This window comes from Anomaloglossus baeobatrachus, chromosome 2 (assembly GCF_048569485.1).
Source record: "Anomaloglossus baeobatrachus isolate aAnoBae1 chromosome 2, aAnoBae1.hap1, whole genome shotgun sequence".
Lineage (NCBI taxonomy): Eukaryota > Metazoa > Chordata > Amphibia > Anura > Aromobatidae > Anomaloglossus > Anomaloglossus baeobatrachus.
The window spans coordinates 423,716,766-423,740,474 of record NC_134354.1 but is presented as its reverse complement, the minus strand read 5'-3'; the positions used below and the strand labels follow the sequence as shown (position 1 = coordinate 423,740,474).

General features: G+C 50.6%; 1 protein-coding gene across 1 annotated transcript in view; it reads left to right on the top strand.

Annotated features, from left to right (window-relative positions):
- The window catches only part of FUCA1 (alpha-L-fucosidase 1), a 76,243-nt gene that overhangs the window by 14,836 nt on the left and 37,698 nt on the right, over window positions 1-23,709 (top strand). Inside the window, exon 5 of the mRNA XM_075336204.1 lies at window positions 20,673-20,873. Within this exon, the coding sequence (XP_075192319.1) occupies window positions 20,673-20,873 (201 nt within the window). The remainder of the gene's footprint in view (window positions 1-20,672; window positions 20,874-23,709) is intronic.

The window sequence follows — 23,709 nt, the reverse complement described above, 5'->3', positions numbered from 1 at the left end:
GAGGAACTCCGATTCATGGCGGTCTAAGTCACGTCCTAAAAAGACCGCCGGAGGAACCGCTCCCAAAGCGGCCTCCTCATGACTTTCGGCCTCCTCAAACCGCATCCTCGGTCGGTGGCAGGCTCTCCCGCTTTTGCGACGCTTGGCTGCCACAGGTAAAAGACCGATGGGTGAGAGACATTCTATCTCACGGTTACAGGATAGAGTTCAGCTCTCGTCCTCCGACTCGTTTCTTCAGAACATCTCCGCCCCCCGAGAGAGCCGATGCTCTTCTGCAGGCGGTGTGCACTCTGAAGGCGGAAGGAGTGGTAATCCCTGTTCCTCTTCAGCAACGGGGTCACGGTTTTTACTCCAACTTGTTCGTGGTGCCAAAAAAGGACGGATCCTTCCGTCCTGTTCTGGACCTAAAACTGCTCAACAAGCATGTGAAAACCAGGCGGTTCAGGATGGAATCGCTCCGCTCCGTCATCGCCTCAATGTCCCAAGGAGATTTCCTGGCATCAATCGACATCAAAGATGCTTATCTCCACGTACCGATTGCACCAGAGCATCAGCGCTTCCTGCGTTTCGCCATAGGGGACGAACACCTTCAGTTTGTGGCACTGCCTTTCGGCCTGGCGACAGCCCCACGGGTCTTCACCAAGGTCATGGCAACAGTAGTAGCAGTTCTGCACTCTCAGGGACACTCGGTGATCCCTTAGACGATCTGCTTGTCAAGGCACCCTCTCAAGGGGCATGCCAACACAGCCTGAACATTGCTCTGGAGACTCTCCAGAGTTTCGGGTGGATCATCAATTTTCCAAAGTCAAATCTGACACCGGCCCAATCACTGACATATCTTGGCATGGAGTTTCATACTCTCTCAGCGATAGTGAAGCTTCCGCTGATCAAACAGCGTTCTCTACAGACAGGGGTGCAATCTCTCCTTCAAGGCCAGTCACACCCCCTGAGGCGCCTCATGCACTTCCTAGGGAAAATGGTAGCAGCAATGGAGGCAGTTCCTTTTGCGCAGTTTCATCTGCGCCCACTTCAATGGGACATTCTCCGCAAATGGGACAGGAGGTCGACGTCCCTCGACAGGAACGTCTCCCTTTCGCGGGCAGCCAAGGCTTCCCTTCAGTGGTGGCTTCTCCCCACTTCTCTATCGAAGGGGAAATCCTTCCTGCCCCCATCCTGGGCGGTGGTCACGACGGACGCGAGCCTGTCAGGGTGGGGAGCGGTCTTTCTCCACCACAAGGCTCAGGGTACTTGGACTCAGACAGAGTCCTCCCTTCAGATCAATGTTCTGGAGATAAGGGCAGTGTATCTTGCCCTAAAGGCGTTCCAGCCGTGGCTGGAAGGCAAACAGATCCGAATTCAGTCGGACAACTCCACAGCGGTGGCATACATCAACCACCAAGGCGGGACACGCAGTCGGCAAGCCTTCCAGGAAGTCCGGCGGATTCTACTGTGGGTGGAAGCCACAGCCTCCACCATATCCGCAGTTCACATCCCGGGCGTAGAAAACTGGGAAGCAGACTTTCTCAGTCGCCAGGGAATGGACGCAGGGGAATGGTCCCTTCACCCGGACGTGTTTAAGGAGATCTGTTGCCGCTGGGGGATGCCGGACGTCGACCTAATGGCGTCTCGGCACAACAACAAGGTCCCGACATTCATGGCACGGTCTCAAGATCACAGAGCTCTGGCGGCAGAGGCCTTAGTTCAGGATTGGTCGCAGTTTCAACTCCCTTATGTGTTTCCTCCTCTGGCACTGTTGCCCAGAGTGTTACGCAAGATCAGGGCCGACTGCCGCCGCGCCATCCTCGTCGCTCCAGACTGGCCGAGGAGGTCGTGGTACCCGGATCTGTGGCATCTCACGGTCGGCCAACCGTGGGCACTACCAGACCGACCAGACTTGCTATCTCAAGGGCCGTTTTTCCATCTGAATTCTGCGGCCCTCAACCTGACTGTGTGGCCATTGAGTCCTGGATCCTAGCGTCTTCAGGGTTATCTCAAGAGGTCATTGCCACTATGAGACAGGCTAGGAAACCAACGTCCGCCAAGATCTACCACAGGACGTGGAGGATATTCTTATCCTGGTGCTCTGATCAGGGTTTTACTCCCTGGCCATTTGCCTTGCCCACTTTTCTGTCCTTCCTTCAATCCGGATTGGAAAAGTGTTTGTCGCTCGGCTCCCTTAAGGGACAAGTCTCTGCGCTCTCTGTGTTTTTTCAGAAGCGCCTAGCCAGACTTCCACAGGTACGCACGTTCCTGCAGGGGGTTTGTCACATCGTCCCTCCTTACAAGCGTCCGTTAGAACCCTGGGATCTGAACAGGGTGCTGATGGCTCTTCAGAAACCACCGTTCGAGCCAATGAGGGATATTTCTCTCTCACGCCTTTCGCAGAAAGTGGTCTTTCTAGTAGCAGTCACTTCACTTCGGAGAGTGTCTGAGCTAGCAGCGTTGTCGTGCAAAGCCCCTTTCCTGGTGTTTCACCAGGACAAGGTGGTTCTGCGTCCGGTTCCGGAATTTCTCCCTAAGGTGGTATCCCCCTTTCATCTCAATCAGGATATCTCCTTACCCTCTTTTTGTCCTCATCCAGTTCACCAATGTGAAAAGGATTTGCACTTGTTAGATCTGGTGAGAGCACTCAGATTCTACATTTCTCGTACGGCGCCCCTGCGCCGCTCGGATGCACTCTTTGTCATTGTCGCTGGCCAGCGTAAAGGGTCACAAGCTTCCAAATCGACCCTGGCTCGGTGGATCAAGGAACCAATTCTCGAAGCTTATCGTTCCTCGGGGCTTCCGGTTCCCTCAGGGCTGAAGGCCCATTCTACCAGGGCCGTGGGGGCGTCCTGGGCCTTGCGGCACCAGGCTACGGCTCAGCAGGTGTGTCAGGCGGCTACCTGGTCGAGCCTGCACACTTTCACGAAACACTATCAGGTGCATACCTATGCTTCGGCAGATGCCAGCCTAGGTAGGCGAGTCCTTCAGGCGGCGGTTGCCCACCTGTAGGACGGAGCCGTTTACGGCTCTATTATGAGGTATTATTTACCCACCCAGGGACTGCTTTTGGACGTCCCAATTGTCTGGGTCTCCCAATGGAGCGACAAAGAAGAAGGGAATTTTGTTTACTTACCGTAAATTCCTTTTCTTCTAGCTCCAATTGGGAGACCCAGCACCCGCCCCTGTTCCCTTCGGGCTGTTGTTCTTTGTGTACACATGTTGTTCATGTTGAATGGTTTCAGTTCTCCGATATTCCTTCGGATTGAATTTACTTTAAACCAATTTATAATATTTTCCTCCTTCTTGCTTTTGCACCAAAACTGAGGAGCCCGTGATGCACGGGGGGTGTATAGGCAGAAGGGGAGGGGCTTTACACTTTAGTGTAATGCTTTGTGTGGCCTCCGGAGGCATAGCTATACACCCAATTGTCTGGGTCTCCCAATTGGAGCTAGAAGAAAAGGAATTTACGGTAAGTAAACAAAATTCCCTTCATTTCTTAATTGATACTAACAATTATGGCCTGTGCACTAGATCATTCTGGGGTCTTCTAAGAGATCATTTGCTGAAATAAATTCACACTTCTCCATACGATGAGCCTCCAGAAACAAAGATCTCTAGATCAGGGCCGTATTTGGGGTTTTTGCTGCCCTAGGCACTGTCAGTGGTGGCGCCCCCTTCTGATCAGTCAGATTACGGTTATATGCACACAGCTTTTTTTTTTTTCCAGACAGATCCGCCCTATAACCCGCCCAAAAAACCCAAACTCTAAATATTAAAGAAATGAACTCATACACTGCAGTGTAAAACGACTTGCTGTCCATATGTTCAGTCTTTGGAGTTTTTTTAAGCGCGTCAGGTTTCCTCAGACATGAAGCGGCTGACAGTGACCGGTCCATTATATGGCGCCTGCTGCTTGGATGCCGCTTACTAGTTGTGACCGGCCATTATATGGCGCCTGCTGCTTGGATGCTGGTTACTAGTTGTGACCGGCCATTATATGGCGCCTGCTGCTTGGATGCTGGTTACTAGTTGTGACCGGTCCATTATATGGCGGCTGCTGCTTGGATGCTGGTTACTAGTTGTGACCGGCCATTATATGGCGCCTGCTGCTTGGACGCCGCTTACTAGTTGTGACCGGCCATTATATGGCGCCTGCTGCTTGGATGCCGCTTACTAGTTGTGACCGGCCATTATATGGCGCCTGCTGCTTGGACGCCGCTTACTAGTTGTGACCGGCCATTATATGGCGCCTGCTGCTTGGATGCCGCTTACTAGTTGTGACCGGCCATTATATGGCGCCTGCTGCTTGGATGCCGCTTACTACTTCATTTAAAAAAATAAGTAAAATCCAGTAGCTAAAAGATGTTGGAAAAAACAACCAAGAAGCCACAGCAAAAAAAAATAAATATTTGCTTCAGGATAAAATGATGACTGTCCTAAAGTGTTTTCTGTCTGAATAATTCCGGGGGTTCACAGACCACTACAAGACGTGTGCACATTCCCTGATAGAGCCCAGAGCCTTCAGATAGTAGTTAAGACCTCCATACACATTAACCTAAAGTTGTCTAAACCCGCCAATATCGACAGGTTCTGCTGATAGCCCAATGTGAACAGGGGCTCTCAATTCTGATTGTCAGGGGAATAAGGATCCAGAATGTCCAATTACGGAGTGTAGATCCTATTATCCTCTAAATGATAAGCTGCTGCCGGAGATGTCCAGCAGCGGCTCTAATAAAGAACACAGAAACACTTGGCAGAATGAGTGCTCCTGTATATGGGAGAGCCGAGCAAGATAGCTGCCGGCCTAAAAATCAGACTATAGTGTATGGGGGCTTTAGTCTATTACTTATTCGGCTGACAGACATGCAGATAGCTGTATTTTTAGTCCAGCACGCTGACCCTATGTTTTAGGATCAAGACTGATAAGGTAAAGATTACAACAGCCACATGACTATCACCAGAACCACCATCAGTACAGTAATACATAACTAAAACCACACTACATACTATAATACGTAACCAAAACCACAGTTAGTACAGTAATACATCAACAGAACTACTGTCAATACAGTAATATCACCAAAACCACCCTAAACACAATAACATCACCAAACCCACCCTGAAGACAATACATCGCCAAAACCACCATCAGTACATGAATACAATGCCAACTTCACACAGCAATCAAGTGCAGTGTCAGGTTAGACCCATATACATCTATGTATTGCATTAACGTACAACTCTCAGTATGTCCTTAACAATGGTAAGGAGATGCTGGTAGTTGTTACCAGCCATCATTAGACTGTGGACCATATAAGAACCACAATACTGATTAGTCCCAGGCAGTAGACTTAACTTTTGGACGAGATCTTATAGGTTTAGGTCCATTAATTCTGAGGAGATTAGTAGGGCAGAGGTGGGCTCAGTAGGGAGAAGGGGCATCATGGGGTGGGACTTGAGACCCCCACCAATTGCTCAAAAGACCTTTTAAGTGCACAGCTCAGGAGACAGGACTATGAAATTTTACTCCCGGAATCCATTCTGTCTGCATGTTCTGGTTCTGGGAAACACTCGGGGCCACGGTAGTCGGACCCCCAGCGATTGGAAAGTTATTCCCCATCCCAAGGATAGGGGGTAAGATCCCAATGTGAGAAAACCCCTTTAAAAGCAGCATTCACACTGCAGCCAAAGATGGGAAACTGATTTATCTAAACAGTGTCCATCACCCGATGCACGAGCAAAACTTTCATTCGTCAGGTGAGATGATTTTTAAGCTGACTTAAAGGGAATCTGTCACCCCAAAATGACACCTAGACTGCGGAAATATTTATATGGGGGACATGATCTGTGGAGAAATAATCCCACCCATATAATTCAGCTTAAAAGGAACTGGTCACGACCTTTAATATTAAACTGTTCCATTGTCTTGTTAGTCAGAAAATGTGCATCACTTACATTGTGTCACTAACAAGACATTGGGGGCAGTTTAGAATTGAAAAAGGGTGTAACAGGTTCCCTTTAATGTTCACTGAAAAAGCCACATTTGATATGAAAATGAGGACATTTCTGCGCGGCCTAAGCCTGGGTGCACCGATACCACCGAATATAGGAAAATACTAGCCAGGCCTTTGTCTTTATTAATAGTGATCCATTGGTGAGAGTGAGCACCGTAACACCAGATCTCCTGACTGCACCGCACCCAACACTGCGGCACACTCCAAGCGTCAGTGCGGGTGTGCACACAACACAGGAGGAGCACAGCGGCACACTCCAAGCGTCAGTGCATGTGTGCATACAACACAGGAGGAGCACAGTGAGGAGGGGCACACGGCGCTGTGATGTGCTGTCTGCTCACTTCAACAACCTTCCTCATTGAATCGGCAGTCAAATACAGGCAGCAACCAGGTGTCAGAACGTACCTGCATCACATTGCATGCACACCCAAGCGGACACTGCAGTCACATTGCAGGCGCACCCACGCGGACACTGCAGTCACATTGCAGGCGCACCCACTGCAGTCACATTGCAGGCGCACCCACGCGGACACTGCAGTCACATTGCAGGCGCACCCACTGCAGTCACATTGCAGGCGCACCCACGCAGACACTGCAGTCACATTGCAGGCGCACCCACGCAGACACTGAAGTCACATTGCAGGCGCACCCACGCGGACACTGCAGTCACATTGCAGGCGCACCCACGCGGACACTGCAGTCACATTGCAGGCGCACCCACGCGGACACTGCAGTCACATTGCAGGCGCACCCACGCGGACACTGCAGTCACATTGCAGGCGCACCCACGCGGACACTGCAGTCACATTGCAGGCGCACCCACGCTGACACTGCAGTCACATTGCAGGCGCACCCACGCGGACACTGCAGTCACATTGCAGGCGCACCCACGCGGACACTGCAGTCACATTGCAGGCGCACCCACGCGGACACTGCAGTCACATTGCAGGCGCACCCACGCGGACACTGCAGTCATATTGCAGGCGCACCCACGCGGACACTGCAGTCACATTGCAGGCGCACCCACGCGGACACTGCAGTCACATTGCAGGCGCACCCACACTGACACTTGGAGTGCTACTGTGCTCCTCCAGTGTCAGGACACGTGCAGAAATGCTAAGTGATTTTAGACAGCACTGACTCACCTAAGGATGAGGGACTGTCTTTAATATGCAAATAGGAGGGTGCACCTCTGCACCAAGACATCGGCCGCACCAGGGGGGACAGAACAGTTTGCATATATATAATATTAAGGTAAAACTGTACATGCCAGAGCGACGTCCCCTATATAATTGTGTCTGCAGATTAATTGCCATTTTGGGAGTAAAAGTAAAATGTCATCGCTCTTAGCAACACATTGTCCTGCGTCTCCCAAGACTACCCTCTTGTCTGGTCTGCTGCAGCACATACTGCAATGGTGCCCGTATAGGGAATCTGTCACCAGGTTTTGCTCCCCCATCTGAGAGCAGCATAATGTAGAGACAGAGCCCCTGATTCCAGCGATGTGTCACTTACTGAGCTGTTTGCTGTCGTTTTCTCTGCTGCAGATCTCGCAGTTATACAGAGCTCATGAATATGCTGGACTACCTGCAGCACACCAAGTAGTCCTGTAATGATAACTACTGCTGATTAAACAGTGATGTTATCAAAACTACATTAAGCAGCCCAGTAAGTGACAACACTGGAATCAGGATCTCTGCCCCTACATTATGCTGATCTCAAATTAGGTGGCAAAAACCTGGTGACAGACTCATAATTCTCACTAAAGAGTAACCACCCTAAGTAAGCCCACGGCTGTGCCCAAGAATGAATAACTGCCCATCACTGAGCTCACAGCACAAAGAATGACCCCACACCGTGTCACTTACAGTATACAGCCTCCACATTCTCTCCTATTACATTTCCACTACACTGCCCCCTCACATGAAAACCCCACTGTCCTCCCCACTGAATTATATCCTCCAGACCTTCCTCACTTATGAACTATGACCTCCATTGTCCCCACCTCTCCATGCAGCCCCCACTTCACTGTCCCCCTCATGATGTCCCCACTCTATAATGAGCCTTATGCTTCGCATTCTGTATACCCAGCCCTTCCAGGCTCCTAACTGAGCGCTCCCCATGCTGCCCCTTCTCCATATCAAGACCCCCCATACCAAGCCCACCATGGTTCCCCTTCCATACCGAGCACCCCCCATGCTTTCCCATTCTCCATACCATGCCTCCCTCCGTGCTACCCCATTCTCCATACCATGCCTCTCATTCTCCATACCATGCCCCCCCCATGCTACCCCATTCTCCATACCATGCCCCCCCCATGCTACCCCATTCTCCATACCATGCCCCCCCCATGCTACCTTATTCTCCATACCATGCCTCTCATTCTCCATACTGTAACTCCCATTTGCTATACTGTCCACCACCCTCCCTCATTTTCCCATTCTGCTCCATCCCCCATGCTGCACCCCCACATCATGCTCCATCCCCCCCATCCTCCATGCTGCGCCCCCACATCATGCTTCATCCCCCCCATCCTCCATGCTGCGCCCCCACATCATGCTTCATCGCCCCCATCCTCCATGCTGCGCCCCCACATCATGCTTCACCCCCCCATCCTCCATGCTGCGCCCCCACATCATGCTTCATCCCCCCCATCCTCCATGTTGCGCCCCCACATCATGCTTCATCCCCCCCATCCTCCATGCTGCGCCCCCACATCATGCTTCATCGCCCCCATCCTCCATGCTGCGCCCCCACATCATGCTTCATCGCCCCCATCCTCCATGCTGCGCCCCCACATCATGCTTCATCCCCCCCATCCTCCATGTTGCGCCCCACATCATGCTTCATCCCCCATGTTGCGCCCCCACATCCTCCATGTTGCGCCCCCACATCATGCTTCATCCCCCCCATCCTCCATGTTGCGCCCCCACATCCTCCATGTTGCGCCCCCACATCATGTTCCATCCCCCATGTTGCGCCCCCATATCATGCGGCATCCCCCCCCAGCCTCCATGTTGCACCCCCACATCATGCTGCATCCCCCCCATCCTCCATGTTGCGCCCCCATATCATGCGGCATCCCCCCCCATCCTCCATGTTGCACCCCCACATCATGCTGCATCCCCCCATCCTCCATGTTGCGCCCCCACATCATGCTGCATCCCCCCCATCCTCCATGTTGCGCCCCCACATCATGCTGCATCCCCCCCCATCCTCCATGTTGCGCCCCCATATCATGTTCCATCCCCCCATCCTCCATGTTGCGCCCCCATATCATGTTCCATCCCCCCATCCTCCATGTTGCGCCCCCATATGTTCCATCCCCATATCATGTTCCATCCCCCCATCCTCCATGTTGCGCCCCCATATCATGTTCCATCCCCCCATCCTTCATGTTGCGCCCCCATATCATGTTCCATCCCCCCATCCTCCATGTTGCGCCCCCATATCATGTTCCATCACCCCATCCTCCATGTTGCGCCCCCATATCATGTTCCATCCCCCATCCTCCATGTTGCGCCCCCATATCATGCGGCATCCCCCCCCAGCCTCCATGTTGCACCCCCACATCATGCTGCATCCCCCCCCATCCTCCATGTTGCGCCCCCACATCATGTTCCATCCCCACATCCTCCATGTTGCGCCCCCACATCATGCTGCATCCCATCCTCCATGTTGCGCCCTCATATCATGTTCCATCCCCCTCATCCTCCATGTTGCGCCTCCATATCATGTTCCATCCCCCCCATCCTCCATGTTGCGCCCCCATATCATGTTCCATCCCCCCATCCTCCATGTTGCGCCCCATATCATGTTCCATCCCCCCATCCTCCATGTTGCGCCCCCATATCATGTTCCATCCCCCCCATCCTCCATGTTGCGCCCCCATATCATGTTCCATCCCCCCTATCCTCCATGTTGCGCCCCCATATCATGTTCCATCCCCCCCATCCTCCATGTTGCGCCCCCATATCATGTTCCATCCTCCATGTTGCGCCCCCATATCATGTTCCATCCCCCCATCCTCCATGTTGCGCCCCCCCCCGGGTTGCTTGTTCGGCGCTGTCTTCGGCTGTAAAGCGCTTACCTGCTCCAGGCTGCATCTCCCGTTCTCCACGGTGGCGGTGGCGGCGGCGGCGGCATCTGACATCTTGCTCGGCGGCGGCTCCATCTCCGGCGGCGGCTCCATCTCCGGCGGCGGCGGCTCCCGTCCTCCTCTGCGCGGCCTCACGCTGCTGTGACCTCTGCACAGTGAGCGCACGGCAGCACGTCGGGGCGGGGAGCTGATTACAGCTCCTCTGACCCCGGAAGTAAGTGCCGGCACGCTCACAGTGTCATTTATAGTCGCGTGTTATAGACGCGACTATAAATGACTGTGCGCTCCCTCCTCCAAAAAGGCGCCGGATTTAATAAAGAGTTTGGAGGAGGGAGGGAGGAAGATTTAAAAAAAAAAAAATTATTTTTTTTTTTTTTTTTTTTTTTTTTTAAATTTTGGTTTGGGCGCCGCCCCCCTGGAAGGCGCCGCCCTAGGCACGTGCCCTCAAGTGCCTAATGGCAAATACGGCCCTGCTCTAGATGGTGTTTATCTACTGGGCCCTTGGGTTCTCAGGAATGATGGGGGTTACAGAAGCTAAAATTTACAGCAATCGACATTTATTACATACTAGCTGTAGTACCTGGGCGTTGCCCGGGATAGTAACTGTCTCTCTCCCAGTCTCAGTATGTGTGTCGCTGTCTGTCTGTCTGTCTGTCTCTCTTTCTGTCTCTTTCCTTGGCTGTCTCTTTCCTTGGCTGTCTCTTTCTTTCCTTGGCTGTCTCTTTCTTTCCTTGGCTGTCTCTTTCTTTCCTTGGCTGTCTCTTTCCTTGGCTGTCTCTTTCCTTGGCTGTCTCTTTCTTTGGCTGTCTCTTTCCCCGTCTGTCTCTCTTTCCCCGTCTGTCTTTTTTTCAACTTGCAGTGAATAGGGATGGTCGAACCTGAACTGTGAAGTTCGGTGTCCGTACCGAACATATGGTGTTCGTGCAAACGATCCCGATCACGAGCTTTCCTGGGAAGCTCGTGTTACAGTTCGAGGTCCAGGGGCTGTTAAAAAAGAAAAAAAGCACATTATTAAAAAACATTATGATCATACTTACAGGTCCCACAACACGTCCTGCAGACTCTGTCTCCCGGCCGCTTCCATGTCACGATCATTGCTGTATCCTCCCTGTAACCACAATGACTAAAGAACCTTCTGTGACGTCATGGCCATGTGATCAGTCAGGTGTGCATGTTGTATTATCTCATTGGCTACAGACTGGTCACGTGACTATGACGTCATCAAAGGTCCTGGTGTGCCGTGATGCGAGTGTCATCGCATCACGGAGCACAATCTCCTGACAGGAGCTGGTCAGCTGCGTTTATTTCCACACTTCCTGTCCTGAGAGTGGGGTGATGCAATGTGAGACGCAAGTGAAATCATCCCCCCCCACTGTCAGCCTCCTGCATCGCTCTGTGCAGAACGATGTAGTAGAGCAGACATGGGTCTCTGCTTCTCAGGCCGGTTTCAGACGTCCGTGTTTAATAAGGTACAAGTCACACGCATAGTTATGGTCATACGTGTGTCATGCGTTTGTCACATGTGGGACATCTGTGTTTGCATACGTGTGACAGGTACTGGAGTAAACACATGTCTGTGAAATAAAAAGATATTCTATATTTACCTGTATCCAGCGCTGTTTTCTTCGGTTCTGCTGCCTCCCGCTCTTGACCGCCGCTCATTACATTCATTGATTATTCACCGCACTCAGGACCTGGAAGCCGGAGCGTTGCGGGGATAGCGCCGAGGACAGCATTGCGGGGACAGATGAATATTCAGCAAGCAGTGTGTGTGCAGTGACGTCCAGGAATTCGTTGGAATTCCCAATGAACTCTAATGACATCCTGATGACACCCCCGCGACACCCGGGCTACAGCGGTGTTAGGACGGTGACTTCACGTGTTCATTACAGTTCATTGGGAAATCTGATGAGTCCCCGATGCTGTCCCTGCGATGCGCCGGCTTCCAGCAGGTCCTCCCTCCACAAACACACCACACACACACACTGAGCACATATACACACGTAACAGACACACATGGATACACCGAGCGCGCGCGCGCACACACACACACACACACACACACACACACACTCTGCTGGATACTCACCTGTCCCCGGCACTGAAGTCCCCAGCGATGCTTCGGCTTCCAGCTCCTCAGTGGAGTGAATAATCAATGAATATAATGAGCGGGGTCAGAAGCAGGAGGCAGCAGAGCCGAAGATAGCAGCGCTGGATACAGGTGAATATAGAAAATCTTTTTATTTAAAAGACCCGTGTTTTCTCCGGTACTTGTCACATTGATGTCACACAAATCACATGAGTGTGCGATCCGTGTGACACCCGTGCTGCCGGAGAAAAAACAGACATGTCTCCGTGTGTGTGGGGCCAGGAGGGGTCACATGGTCCGTGTGAAAACACGGCCGTGTGAGTATCAGTATAGAATAACATGGGTACGTGGGGCATCCGTGTTAAAAACACATGTCACACGTACCTGAAACACGGACGTCTGAAACCATCCTCACTCTATATAAACACTGTCTGTGCACAGTGATGAAGCAGAGTTGACATTGCTGTCCCTGTGGATTACGTCGGACTAAGGAGTTTCTTTTTTATAATAAAGATGGAATCTCTAAATGGTTTTTTTTTGTTTTATTTCTAATCAAGATTTTTTCTTTGTCGCTCCATTGGGAGACCCAGACAATTGGGTGTATAGCTTCTGCCTCCGGAGGCCACACAAAGTATTACACTTAAAAGTGTAAAGCCCCTCCCCTTCTGCCTATACACCCCCCGTGCATCACGGGCTCCTCAGTTTTCATACTTTGTGCGAAGGAGGCTGACATCCACGCATAGCTCCACATCTTAGTCAGCAGCAGCTGCTGACTATGTCGGATGGAAGAAAAGAGGGCCCATAAGGGCCCCCAGCATGCTCCCTTCTCACCCCACTCTTGTCGGCGGTGTTGTTAAGGTTGAGGTATCCATTGCGGGTACGGAGGCTGGAGCCCACATGCTGTTTTCCTTCCCCATCCCTTTCAGGGCTCTGGGTGAAGTGGGATCCTAATCGGTCTCCAGGCACTGAGACCGTGCTCCATCCACAGCCCCTGGGGACTCTGTTGGACATGGAGCCGAGTATCGTGAGGGACAAGGCCCTGCTACTTTGAGGTACTCTGTGTCCCCGTGGGGACCGCGCACAGAAACACTGCAGCATTGCTGGGTGTGTTAGTGCGCCGGGGACCGCAGCGCTGACCGCGCTTGTGCCATCACACACTGCAGCGTGGCTGGGTGTGTTAGTTTACTGGGGACTACCGCGCTGACCGCGCGCTGCCATTTCACACTGCAGCGCGGCTGGGAGTGTTAGTGCGCCGGGGACTACCGCGCCGACTGCGCTTATACGCCGGCCGCGCTTATAACTTTAGTCCCCGGCTTTTGCGGCCTAGTCCCACTTTTTTCCCGCCCCCAGGCCTGCCAGTCAGGGGAAGGGCGGGACGCTGCACAGGACGTCAGCGCTGAGGGCTGGAGCATACTTTGCATCCTCCACCCCCCTCACTGAGCACAGTGGGACACCAGATTCCCGCACTTTCTAGGGCACGCCCACGGCCCCCTCCTCTCCACAGGACGCCGGCAGCCATTCCTGTCAGCTCTTCTGACGCTGGAGAGGGGAGACAAGCTCTGGGAGACCCAGGCAGGGATTCTGGTGATCACACAACCGCTTTGAGCGGGCGGTAAGCAGCACCTGAGGTGCTGGCCCCACTAGTGCAGAAGTGTACATATAGATTTATATGCTTATAGGCTATACTTTACACTGTATGGTCGCACTGTTGATTTTTGGCTATATACCCTCCTGGATTGCTCAGAGGAGACAACAGCATGTCGTCCGGAAAAAGCAAGGGTGCCAAAGCACAGGCTTACTATGCTGCCTGTACCGCATGTACGGCTATACTACCGGCAGGTTCCACCGACCCTCATTGTGTGCAATGCTCGGCCCCTGTGGCACTTTCTCAGCCGGAGCCTCTGCTAAGGGTGACCCAGGGGGAACCACCTGTTAACACTGTCCAGGTGACGGGGACGGAGTTTGCAGTTTTTACTGATAGACTTTCTGAGACTATGGCTAGGATACTAGAAGCCTTGCAGTCCAGACCGGTATCTCAGACCATGGGCACTGTTGAATCATTGCACCCTGGTCTCCCTCAGTTGGAACAACAATGTGCTCCCGGGGTGTCTCATAGATCCCAGGGTGAGGTCTCTGACACGGACCGCAGTCCCAGGCCGCCTAAGCGAGCTCGCTGGGAAATTCCCTCGACATCATCACATTGTTCAGGGTCTCAGCGGGAGGGGTCTCTGTATGATGAAGCGGAGGTAGCTGATCAGGATTCTGATCCTGAGGCCGCTCTCAACCTAGATACTCCTGATGGGGACGCCATAGTGAATGATCTTATCGCGTCCATCAATCAAATGTTGGATATTTCTCCCTCAGCTCCTCCAGTGGAGGAGTCACCTTCTCAGCAGGAGAAATTCCGTTTCAGGTTTCCCAAGCGTACAACGAGTATGTTTCTGGACCACTCTGACTTCAGAGAGGCAGTCCAGAAACACCGAGCTTGTCCAGATAAGCGTTTTTCCAAGCGCCTTAAGGATACACGTTATCCCTTCCCCCCTGACGTTGTCAAGGGCTGGGCTCAGTGTCCCAAGGTGGATCCTCCAATCTCCAGACTGGCGGCTAGATCCATAGTTGCAGTGGAAGATGGGGCTTCACTCAAAGATGCCACTGACAGACAGATGGAGCTCTGGTTGAAATCCATCTATGAAGCTATCGGCGCGTCTTTTGCTCCAGCATTCGCAGCCGTATGGGCGCTCCAAGCTATCTCAGCGGGTCAAGCGCAAATTGACGCAGTCACACGTACGTCTGCTCCGCAAGTGGCGTCCTTAACCTCTCAGACGTCGGCATTTGCGTCCTACGCCATTAATGCTGTCCTGGACTCTGCGAGCCGTACGGCGGTTGCATCCGCCAATTCGGTGGCAATACGCAGGGCCTTGTGGCTACGGGAATGGAAGGCAGATTCTGCTTCCAAAAAGTGCTTAACCAGTTTGCCATTTTCTGGCGACCGCTTGTTTGGTGAGCGATTGGATGAAATCATCAAACAATCCAAGGGAAAGGACACATCCTTACCCGAGGCCAAACCAAACATACCCCAACAGAGGAGGGGACAGTCGAGGTTTCGGTCCTTTCGGGGCGCGGGCAGGTCCCAATTCTCCTCGTCCAAAAGGCCTCAGAAGGATCAGAGGAACTCCGATTCATGGCGGTCTAAGTCACGTCCTAAAAAGACCGCCGGAGGTACCGCTACCAAGGCGGCTTCCTCATGACTTTCGGCCTCCTCACACCGCATCCTCGGTCGGTGGCAGGCTCTCCCGCTTTTGCGACACCTGGCTGCCACAGGTAAAAGACTGTTGGGTGAGAGACATTCTGTCTCACGGTTACAGGATAGAGTTCAGCTCTCGTCCTCCGACTCGATTCTTCAGAACATCTCCGCCCCCCGAGCGAGCCGATGCTCTTCTGCAGGCGGTGGGCACTCTGAAGGCAGAAGTAGTGGTGGTCCCGGTTCCTTTTCAGCAACAGGGTCACGGTTTTTACTCCAACTTGTTTGTGGTTCCAAAGAAGGACGGGTCTTTCCGTCCTGTCCTGGACCTAAAACTGCTCAACAAACACGTAAAAATCAGGCGGTTCCGGATGGAATCCCTCCGCTCCGTCATCGCCTCAATGTCCCAAGGAGATTTCCTTGCATCGATCGATATCAAAGATGCTTATCTCCACGTACCGATTGCTCCAGAGCATCAGCGCTTCCTGCGCTTCGCCATAGGAGACGAACACCTTCAGTTCGTGGCACTGCCTTTCGGCCTGGCGACAGCCCCACGGGTTTTCACCAAGGTCATGGCTACAGTAGTAGCTGTCCTCCACTCTCAGGGACACTCGGTGATCCCTTACTTAGACGATCTGCTTGTCAAGGCACCCTCTCAAGAGGCATGCCAACACAGCCTCAACGCTACTCTGGAGACTCTCCAGAGTTTCGGGTGGATCATCAATTTTCCAAAGTCAAATCTGACACCGGCCCAATCGCTGACATATCTTGGCATGGAGTTTCATACCCTCTCAGCGATGGTGATGCTTCCGCTGAACAAACAGCGGTCACTGCAGACAGGGTTGCAATCTCTCCTTCAAGGTCAGTCACACCCATTGAGGCGCCTCATGCACTTCCTAGGGAAGATGGTGGCAGCAATGGAGGCAGTCCCTTTCGCGCAGTTTCACCTGCGTCCTCTTCAATGGGACATCCTACGCAAATGGGACAGGAAGTCGACGTCCCTCGACAGGAACGTCTCCCTCTCAGGCAGCCAAAGCTTCCCTTCGGTGGTGGCTTCTTCCCACTTCATTGTCGAAGGGGAAATCCTTCCTACCCCCATCCTGGGCGGTGGTCACGACGGACGCGAGTCTGTCAGGGTGGGGAGCAGTCTTTCTCCACCACAGGGCTCAGGGTACGTGGACTCAACAAGAGTCCTCCCTTCAGGTAAATGTTCTGGAGATCAGGGCAGTGTATCTTGCCCTAAAAGCGTTCCAGCAGTGGCTGGAAGGCAAGCAGATCCGAATTCAGTCGGACAACTCCACAGCGGTGGCTTACATCAACCACCAAGGCGGAACACGCAGTCGGCAAGCCTTCCAGGAAGTCCGGCGGATTTTGATGTGGGTGGAAGCCACGGCCTCCACCATATCCGCAGTTCACATCCCGGGCGTAGAAAACTGGGAAGCAGACTTTCTCAGTCGCCAGGGCATGGACGCAGGGGAATGGTCCCTTCACCCGGACGTGTTTCAGGAGATCTGTTGCCGCTGGGGGATGCCGGACGTCGACCTAATGGCGTCCCGGCACAACAACAAGGTCCCGGCATTCATGGCACGGTCTCACGATCACAGAGCTCTGGCGTCAGACGCCTTAGTTCAGGATTGGTCGCAGTTTCAACTCCCTTATGTGTTTCCACCTCTGGCACTGTTGCCCAGAGTGTTACGCAAGATCAGGTCTGACTGCCGCCGCGCCATTCTCGTCGCTCCAGACTGGCCGAGGAGGTCGTGGTACCCGGATCTGTGGCATCTCACGGTGGGCCAACCGTGGGCACTACCAGACCGACCAGACCTACTGTCTCAAGGGCCGTTTTTCCATCTGAATTCTGCGGCCCTCAACCTGACTGTGTGGCCATTGAGTCCTGGATCCTAGCGTCTTCAGGGTTATCTCAAGAGGTCATTGCCACTATGAGACAGGCCAGGAAACCAACGTCTGCCAAGATCTACCACAGGACGTGGAAGATATTCTTATCTTGGTGCTCTGATCAGGGGTTTTCTCCCTGGCCATTTGCCTTGCCCACTTTTCTTTCCTTTCTTCAATCAGGATTGGAAAAAGGTTTGTCGCTCGGCTCCCTTAAGGGACAAGTCTCAGCGCTCTCTGTGTTCTTTCAGAAGCGTCTTGCCAGGCTTTCTCAGGTACGCACGTTCCTGCAGGGGGTTTGTCACATAGTCCCTCCTTACAGGCGGCCGTTAGAACCCTGGGATCTGAACAGGGTTCTGATGGCCCTTCAGAAGTCACCTTTCGAGCCTTTGAAGGATATTTCTCTTTCTCGCCTTTCGAAGAAGGTGGTCTTCCTAGTAGCAGTCACATCACTTCGGAGAGTGTCTGAGCTAGCAGCGCTGTCATGCAAGGCTCCTTTCCTGGTGTTTCACCAGGACAAGGTGGTGCTGCGCCCGGTTCCGGAATTTCTTCCTAAGGTGGTATCCACCTTTCATCTCAATCAGGATATCTCCTTACCTTCTTTTTGTCCTCATCCAGTTCATCAATGTGAAAGGGATTTGCATTTGTTAGATATGGTGAGAGCGTCAGAATCTACATTTCCCGTACGGCGCCCCTGCGCCGCTCGGATGCACTCTTTGTCCTTGTCGCTGGTCAGCGTAAGGGGTCACAGGCTTCCAAATCCACCCTGGCTCGGTGGATCAAGGAACCAATTCTCGAAGCCTACCGTTCTTCTGGACTTCCGGTTCCCTCAGGGCTGAAGGCCCATTCTACCAGAGCCGTAGGTGCGTCCTGGGCTTTGCGGCACCAGGCTACGGCTCAGCAGGTGTGCCAGGCGGCTACCTGGTCGAGCCTGCACACTTTCACCAAACACTATCAGGTGCATACCTATGCTTCGGCGGATGCCAGCCTAGGTAGACGAGTCCTTCAGGCGGCGGTTGCCCACCTGTAGGAAAGGGCCGTTTTACGGCTCTATTACGAGGTATTATTTTACCCACCCAGGGACAGCTTTTGGACGTCCCAATTGTCTGGGTCTCCCAATGGAGCGACAAAGAAGAAGGGAATTTTGTTTACTTACCGTAAATTCCTTTTCTTCTAGCTCCAATTGGGAGACCCAGCACCCGCCCTGTTGTTTTTTCGTGTACACATGTTGTTCATGTTGAATGGTTTCAGTTCTCCGAAATTTCTTCGGATTGAAGTTACTTTAAACCAATTTTTAGCTTTCCTCCTTCTTGCTTTTGCACTAAAACTGAGGAGCCCGTGATGCACGGGGGGTGTATAGGCAGAAGGGGAGGGGCTTTACACTTTTAAGTGTAATACTTTGTGTGGCCTCCGGAGGCAGAAGCTATACACCCAATTGTCTGGGTCTCCCAATTGGAGCTAGAAGAAAAGGAATTTACGGTAAGTAAACAAAATTCCCTTCTTTTCTTTTTCCTTTTTTTCTTTTTTTTTTTTTTCTTTCTTTTCGTACTGTTTCCTAGAAATTCATGGTGACCATGTCTAATTTGGCGTCACACCATGAATTTTGGGCTTAGTACCGTCTGAGAATACAAAGCTGGTATTAAACCCTTTATAACCCAGCGTGCACCTGGTAATAAAAAAAAATAATTGCGTGGGCTTCGCCATATTTATGTATGCTAGCCAGGCACAGCAGGCATGTTACTACCTGCCCATAACTCCCATCTGCCTATTTGTTCTTGGCTTTGAACCAAAAATATAGGAAAGCCCTTTTTTAATTATTTCTGACATTTCATGAAATAATTTAAAAAAATGAGGTGGGCTTCACCCAATTTTTGTGTCCAGCCAGCTACAACTAGGCAGCTGGGGATTACACAGCACAGAGTCGTCCAAACTATCTGCCCCCCTCTCCCCCCCCCCCTTCCCAACCCCCTGCTGCGAATTGCAGTTCGCAGCCGCCCTAGAAAATGGTGCTTTTGTAGAAGCGCCATCTTCTGGCACTGTATCCAACGTTTTCAGCGGCCCTGTTGCCGGGTGACCCTCTGGGTAATGAGGGGCTAATATCAGCTTTGTTTTACCAGCTGGTATTAAGCCCGAGATTCTTAATGTCAGGCCAAGTTTGACCCGGCCGTTAAGCTTCAATAAAGGGTTAAAAAAGACATCAGACAGAGAAAAAAATACTTTTATTAGAAATAAATACACTGACACACTTAGGGACTCCATATTTATCACTCCCGCTCACCCCTCCACAATCCTGGTCTTCTGTCACCGATCTAGCTCTACTATATTAGAAAGCACGAGGAGGAGGAAGAACGCTGCTGCTCCCCATGCTGTGTTATCACTCAATGAGTGAGCTGAGGCTGCGGGTTGGTAAGCGGTGACGTCACTGCTGCCACTGTTGCCATAGTAACCTAACGAGCGGGTTACTATAGCAACGGTGATCTCCAATCACTTAATTCCCGGCGCCGCTATTCACTGGCTGTGGCATTACAGTGTGTGGCAGCCAATCCCTGCATGTGGGCTGACTCTGTAAAGAGCACCAACATGCAGGGAGAGGGAGCCGAGCATGTGCCCGAGCATCTCGCCGGTACTTGGCACTCTCGAGTATACCGAGTACTGAGATGCTCGGGCGAGCACAGAGTACCGGCGAGCATGCTTGTTCATCCCTATCCACTGAAGGTACAGGACCTTGCATGACTTCACAGTCATGTGAGCAGTCTGTAGCCAATGAAATAATACAAAATTCACACGTGACTGGTCACATGGCTATGACGTCATGGAAGGTCCTATCGTCAGCGGTGGTTACCGGGAGGGCACAGCGATGATCAGACTAGAAAGCAGCGGCCGGGAGACAGTCTTCAGGACGCGTCGCGGGACCTGTAAGTATAATGACAATGTTTACCATTAACGATATTCTTTATCTTACAAAACCAACCCCCCCCAAATCACACAACTGTAAAGTCCAAGTTCGGTGTTCGGACACAAGTTTGCGTTATCTCAGAACCTGAACTTTACAAAGCGTTCGGGCGAATCTCCCGAACACGAACATCGGGGGTTCACCCATCACTAGCAGTGAACACAAAAAATTTAATGTTTAGGGAGGCAAATTTTATTAACCGGTAAATTGAAAAGTTGCTTGTTTTCAATTATACTCCTCAATGACGATGGGAATAACTTTTTAGGGTTCACTAACACAAAAACAAAGGTTTGTCTTATAAGCCAAATGTAATATCTGCTTGATTTCGTGTCCTTATTTGCTCATGGGAGACAACAGAGTGAGTACAATTTTATTGATACATTATTTTAAATTCATTTTAGGACAAAATTGTGGTCAACGACCGTTGGGGAAGTGACTGTTCTTGCCGTCATGGTGGCTACTATAATTGTGCTGACAAATACACTCCACCTACGCCGCCAGACCATAAGTGGGAGAAATGTACTTCTATAGACCACAGGTCTTGGGGCTATAGACGCAATATGCAAGTGGATGAACTGATGGATGAAGGATGTATAATTTCGGTGAGTAACAAGTGTTCATGAGCAAAGCTGGCCATATCGGACCCAATGTTTCTTACTAATCGGACACCCGGGCTGTGCGGTGGCTTTGTCGGTAATCGTGAGCCATTCCAAAAGGCAGATTTACAGAATGCCATGTAAATGATACTTACTTTACCTTGCATAAAAGAGAAGGATTTGTACCCAGCGGCATAGAGAGGGTGGGGGTCAACAATTCACAACATCACAACACTTAATGCTTAACACTCCCTTTACTCGGTGGCTTGCTTGAGCAATAAATGACAATTACTTTACTGAGAATGCTAAAGTATTAATTAACTCCTTCCTGATATCCACCATACTGTATATTAGGAACGCAGTGGGCAAGGAGTTCTCAGAAAGCGGTGTACATGAGTCCTCTTGGAAGAAGAGTAGGCACGATCAGCAGAGGGTGTCAGCTGTATATTATAGTAGACACTCTACTACAATAGCAGCGATCAGTAGGCTCATACATCAGTTTTCAGCTGATTGGTTGGGTATTGGAGTTCTGCCAATCTCATATTTACCTAGGTCCTTAATTGTTAAGTCCTGGAAAACCCTTTTAACAATTTAAAAGGTTTGTGTGGCCAGAAACACAACCTGGGCACTGTGTATGGGCACTAAGATGACATATTTGCTATTATCACACTGTGCGCTAAGTTCTGGAAAACACTGGTAAGTTCAAAATATTCACTACACCTATACATGTAATCCCTGAGTGTAATTTACAAATAGGGTCACTTTTTGGGATTTCTGCTGTTCTAGCACCTCTGGGCTCTCCACATGATGGCCATAAATTGCTCCAGAAACCTGTGGAGAATGTGACCTCTGGAAAATTTGACAAATGGCTCTCATTCTCTTCTGATCCCTGTTGTGTGCACAAACAGTAGTGTATGACCATAAATATTGTATGTCTATAATTAGGAGAAATAGCATAATATTTTACAGGGTCCTTTTTTTTTCTTATTCGTCATGGTAAAGATGAAACATTTTGAGCTAAAATCTACTTATTGAATAAGTGTAAAATTCTCATTGCACTCATAGATGAATTCCCTGAGGGTTCTAGTTTCTGAATGAGATCACTTTGGGGGTTTTGTACTGTTCTAGCACTTTTTGTGGTGCTACAAACTACTCCAGCCAATTGTACTCCTTTTGGAAATGAAAAATATATGGGGGCCTAAAGCAATATTCTTGTGGGAAAAAAAAAATTAAAATAATGGTTTGCATTCCAAAGTTATAAACGTTTGTGAAGCACCTTTGACTCCAAAATGGTCAATTTAGCCCTAGATGAATTTCTTGAGGGGTACAGTTTCCAAAATAGGGTTACTTGTCTGTGTATTGATGGGGCTGCTGATAAATCTTTGGCTGTACCGAAAAAGAAACTAAATAGAATGATGAAACTTTACATTTATTCCACATACTCTCCACTGATGTCAACACACTTCTTACATCGGTATTCCAAGTTCTGTAAGCCTAGCTAAAAGAAGGATTTCGGTTGTGCCTTAAACCAGGCATCCGTAGCAGCCATGGCATCAGAAATTGTGTGAAATTTGGTACCCTTGACGTGTTTCTTCAGGTTTGGGCACAGATGATAGTTGGAGATAGCTAGATGTGGTGAATAAGGTGGGTGGTCAACCAGACGGAAGCTCAGCTCTGCCAGTTTTGCTGTGGTCACTTGTGCAGTGGGAGCGGAGGCGTCTTGCAAGAACAAGATTCCTTTGGACAGCTTGCCGCGCCTTTTGGCCTTCAGAGCTGCCTTCAATTGGTCCAAAAGTTCAATGTAATACCTTGCATTGATAGTGGAAACCTTTTGAAGGTAGTCCACTAGCAGCACGCCCTCCTTATCCCAGAACACAGACACCATCACCTTAGTGGCTGAATTTTGCACCCTGAACTACTTTAGACGAGGAGAACCAATGTGCCTCCACTCTTTTGACTGCTCCTTGTTTTCAGGGTCATACAAATAAATCCAGGTCTCATCCATAGTGATCGATCCAGGAATTTCTTATCAGTCTAGAAACGCTGACAAATGGACAGGGAAGTTTTCACTCACATGCTTTTCTGATCTGGTGTCAAACATTTGGGGATCCACTTTGCAGATACAGTGCCTTGCGAAAGTATTAGCCCCCTTGAATTTTTCAACCTATTTCCACATTTCAAGCTTCAAACATAAAGATAATAATTTTAATGATATGGTGAAGAATCAACAAGTGGGACACAATTGTGAAGTTGAACGAAATTTATTGCTTATTTTATACTTTTTAAAAATTAAATAACTGAAAAGTGGGGCGTGCAATATTTTTCGCCCCCTTTACTTTCAGTGCAGCAAACTCACTCCAGAAGTTCATTGAGGATCTCTGAATGATCCATTGTTGTCCTAAATGACTGAGGATGATAAATATAATCCACCTGTGTAATAAAGTCTCCGTATAAATACACCTGCTCTGTGATAGTCTCAATGTACTGTTTAAAGCGCAGATAGCATCATGAAGACCAAGGAACACAACAGGCAGGTCCGTGATACTGTTGTGGAGAAGTTTAAAGCCAGATTTGGTTACAAAAAGATTTCCAAAACTTTAAACATCCCAAGGAGCACTGTGCAAGCGATCATATTGAAGTGGAAGGATTATCATACCACTGCAAATTTACCAAGACCCGGCCATCCAACCAAACTTTCATCTCAAACAAGAAGACTGATCAGAGATGCAGCCAAGAGGCCCATGATCACTTTGGATGAACTGCAGAGATCTACAGCTGAGGTGGGAGAGTCTATCCATAGGACAACAATCAGTCGTACACTGCACAAATCTGGCCTTTATGT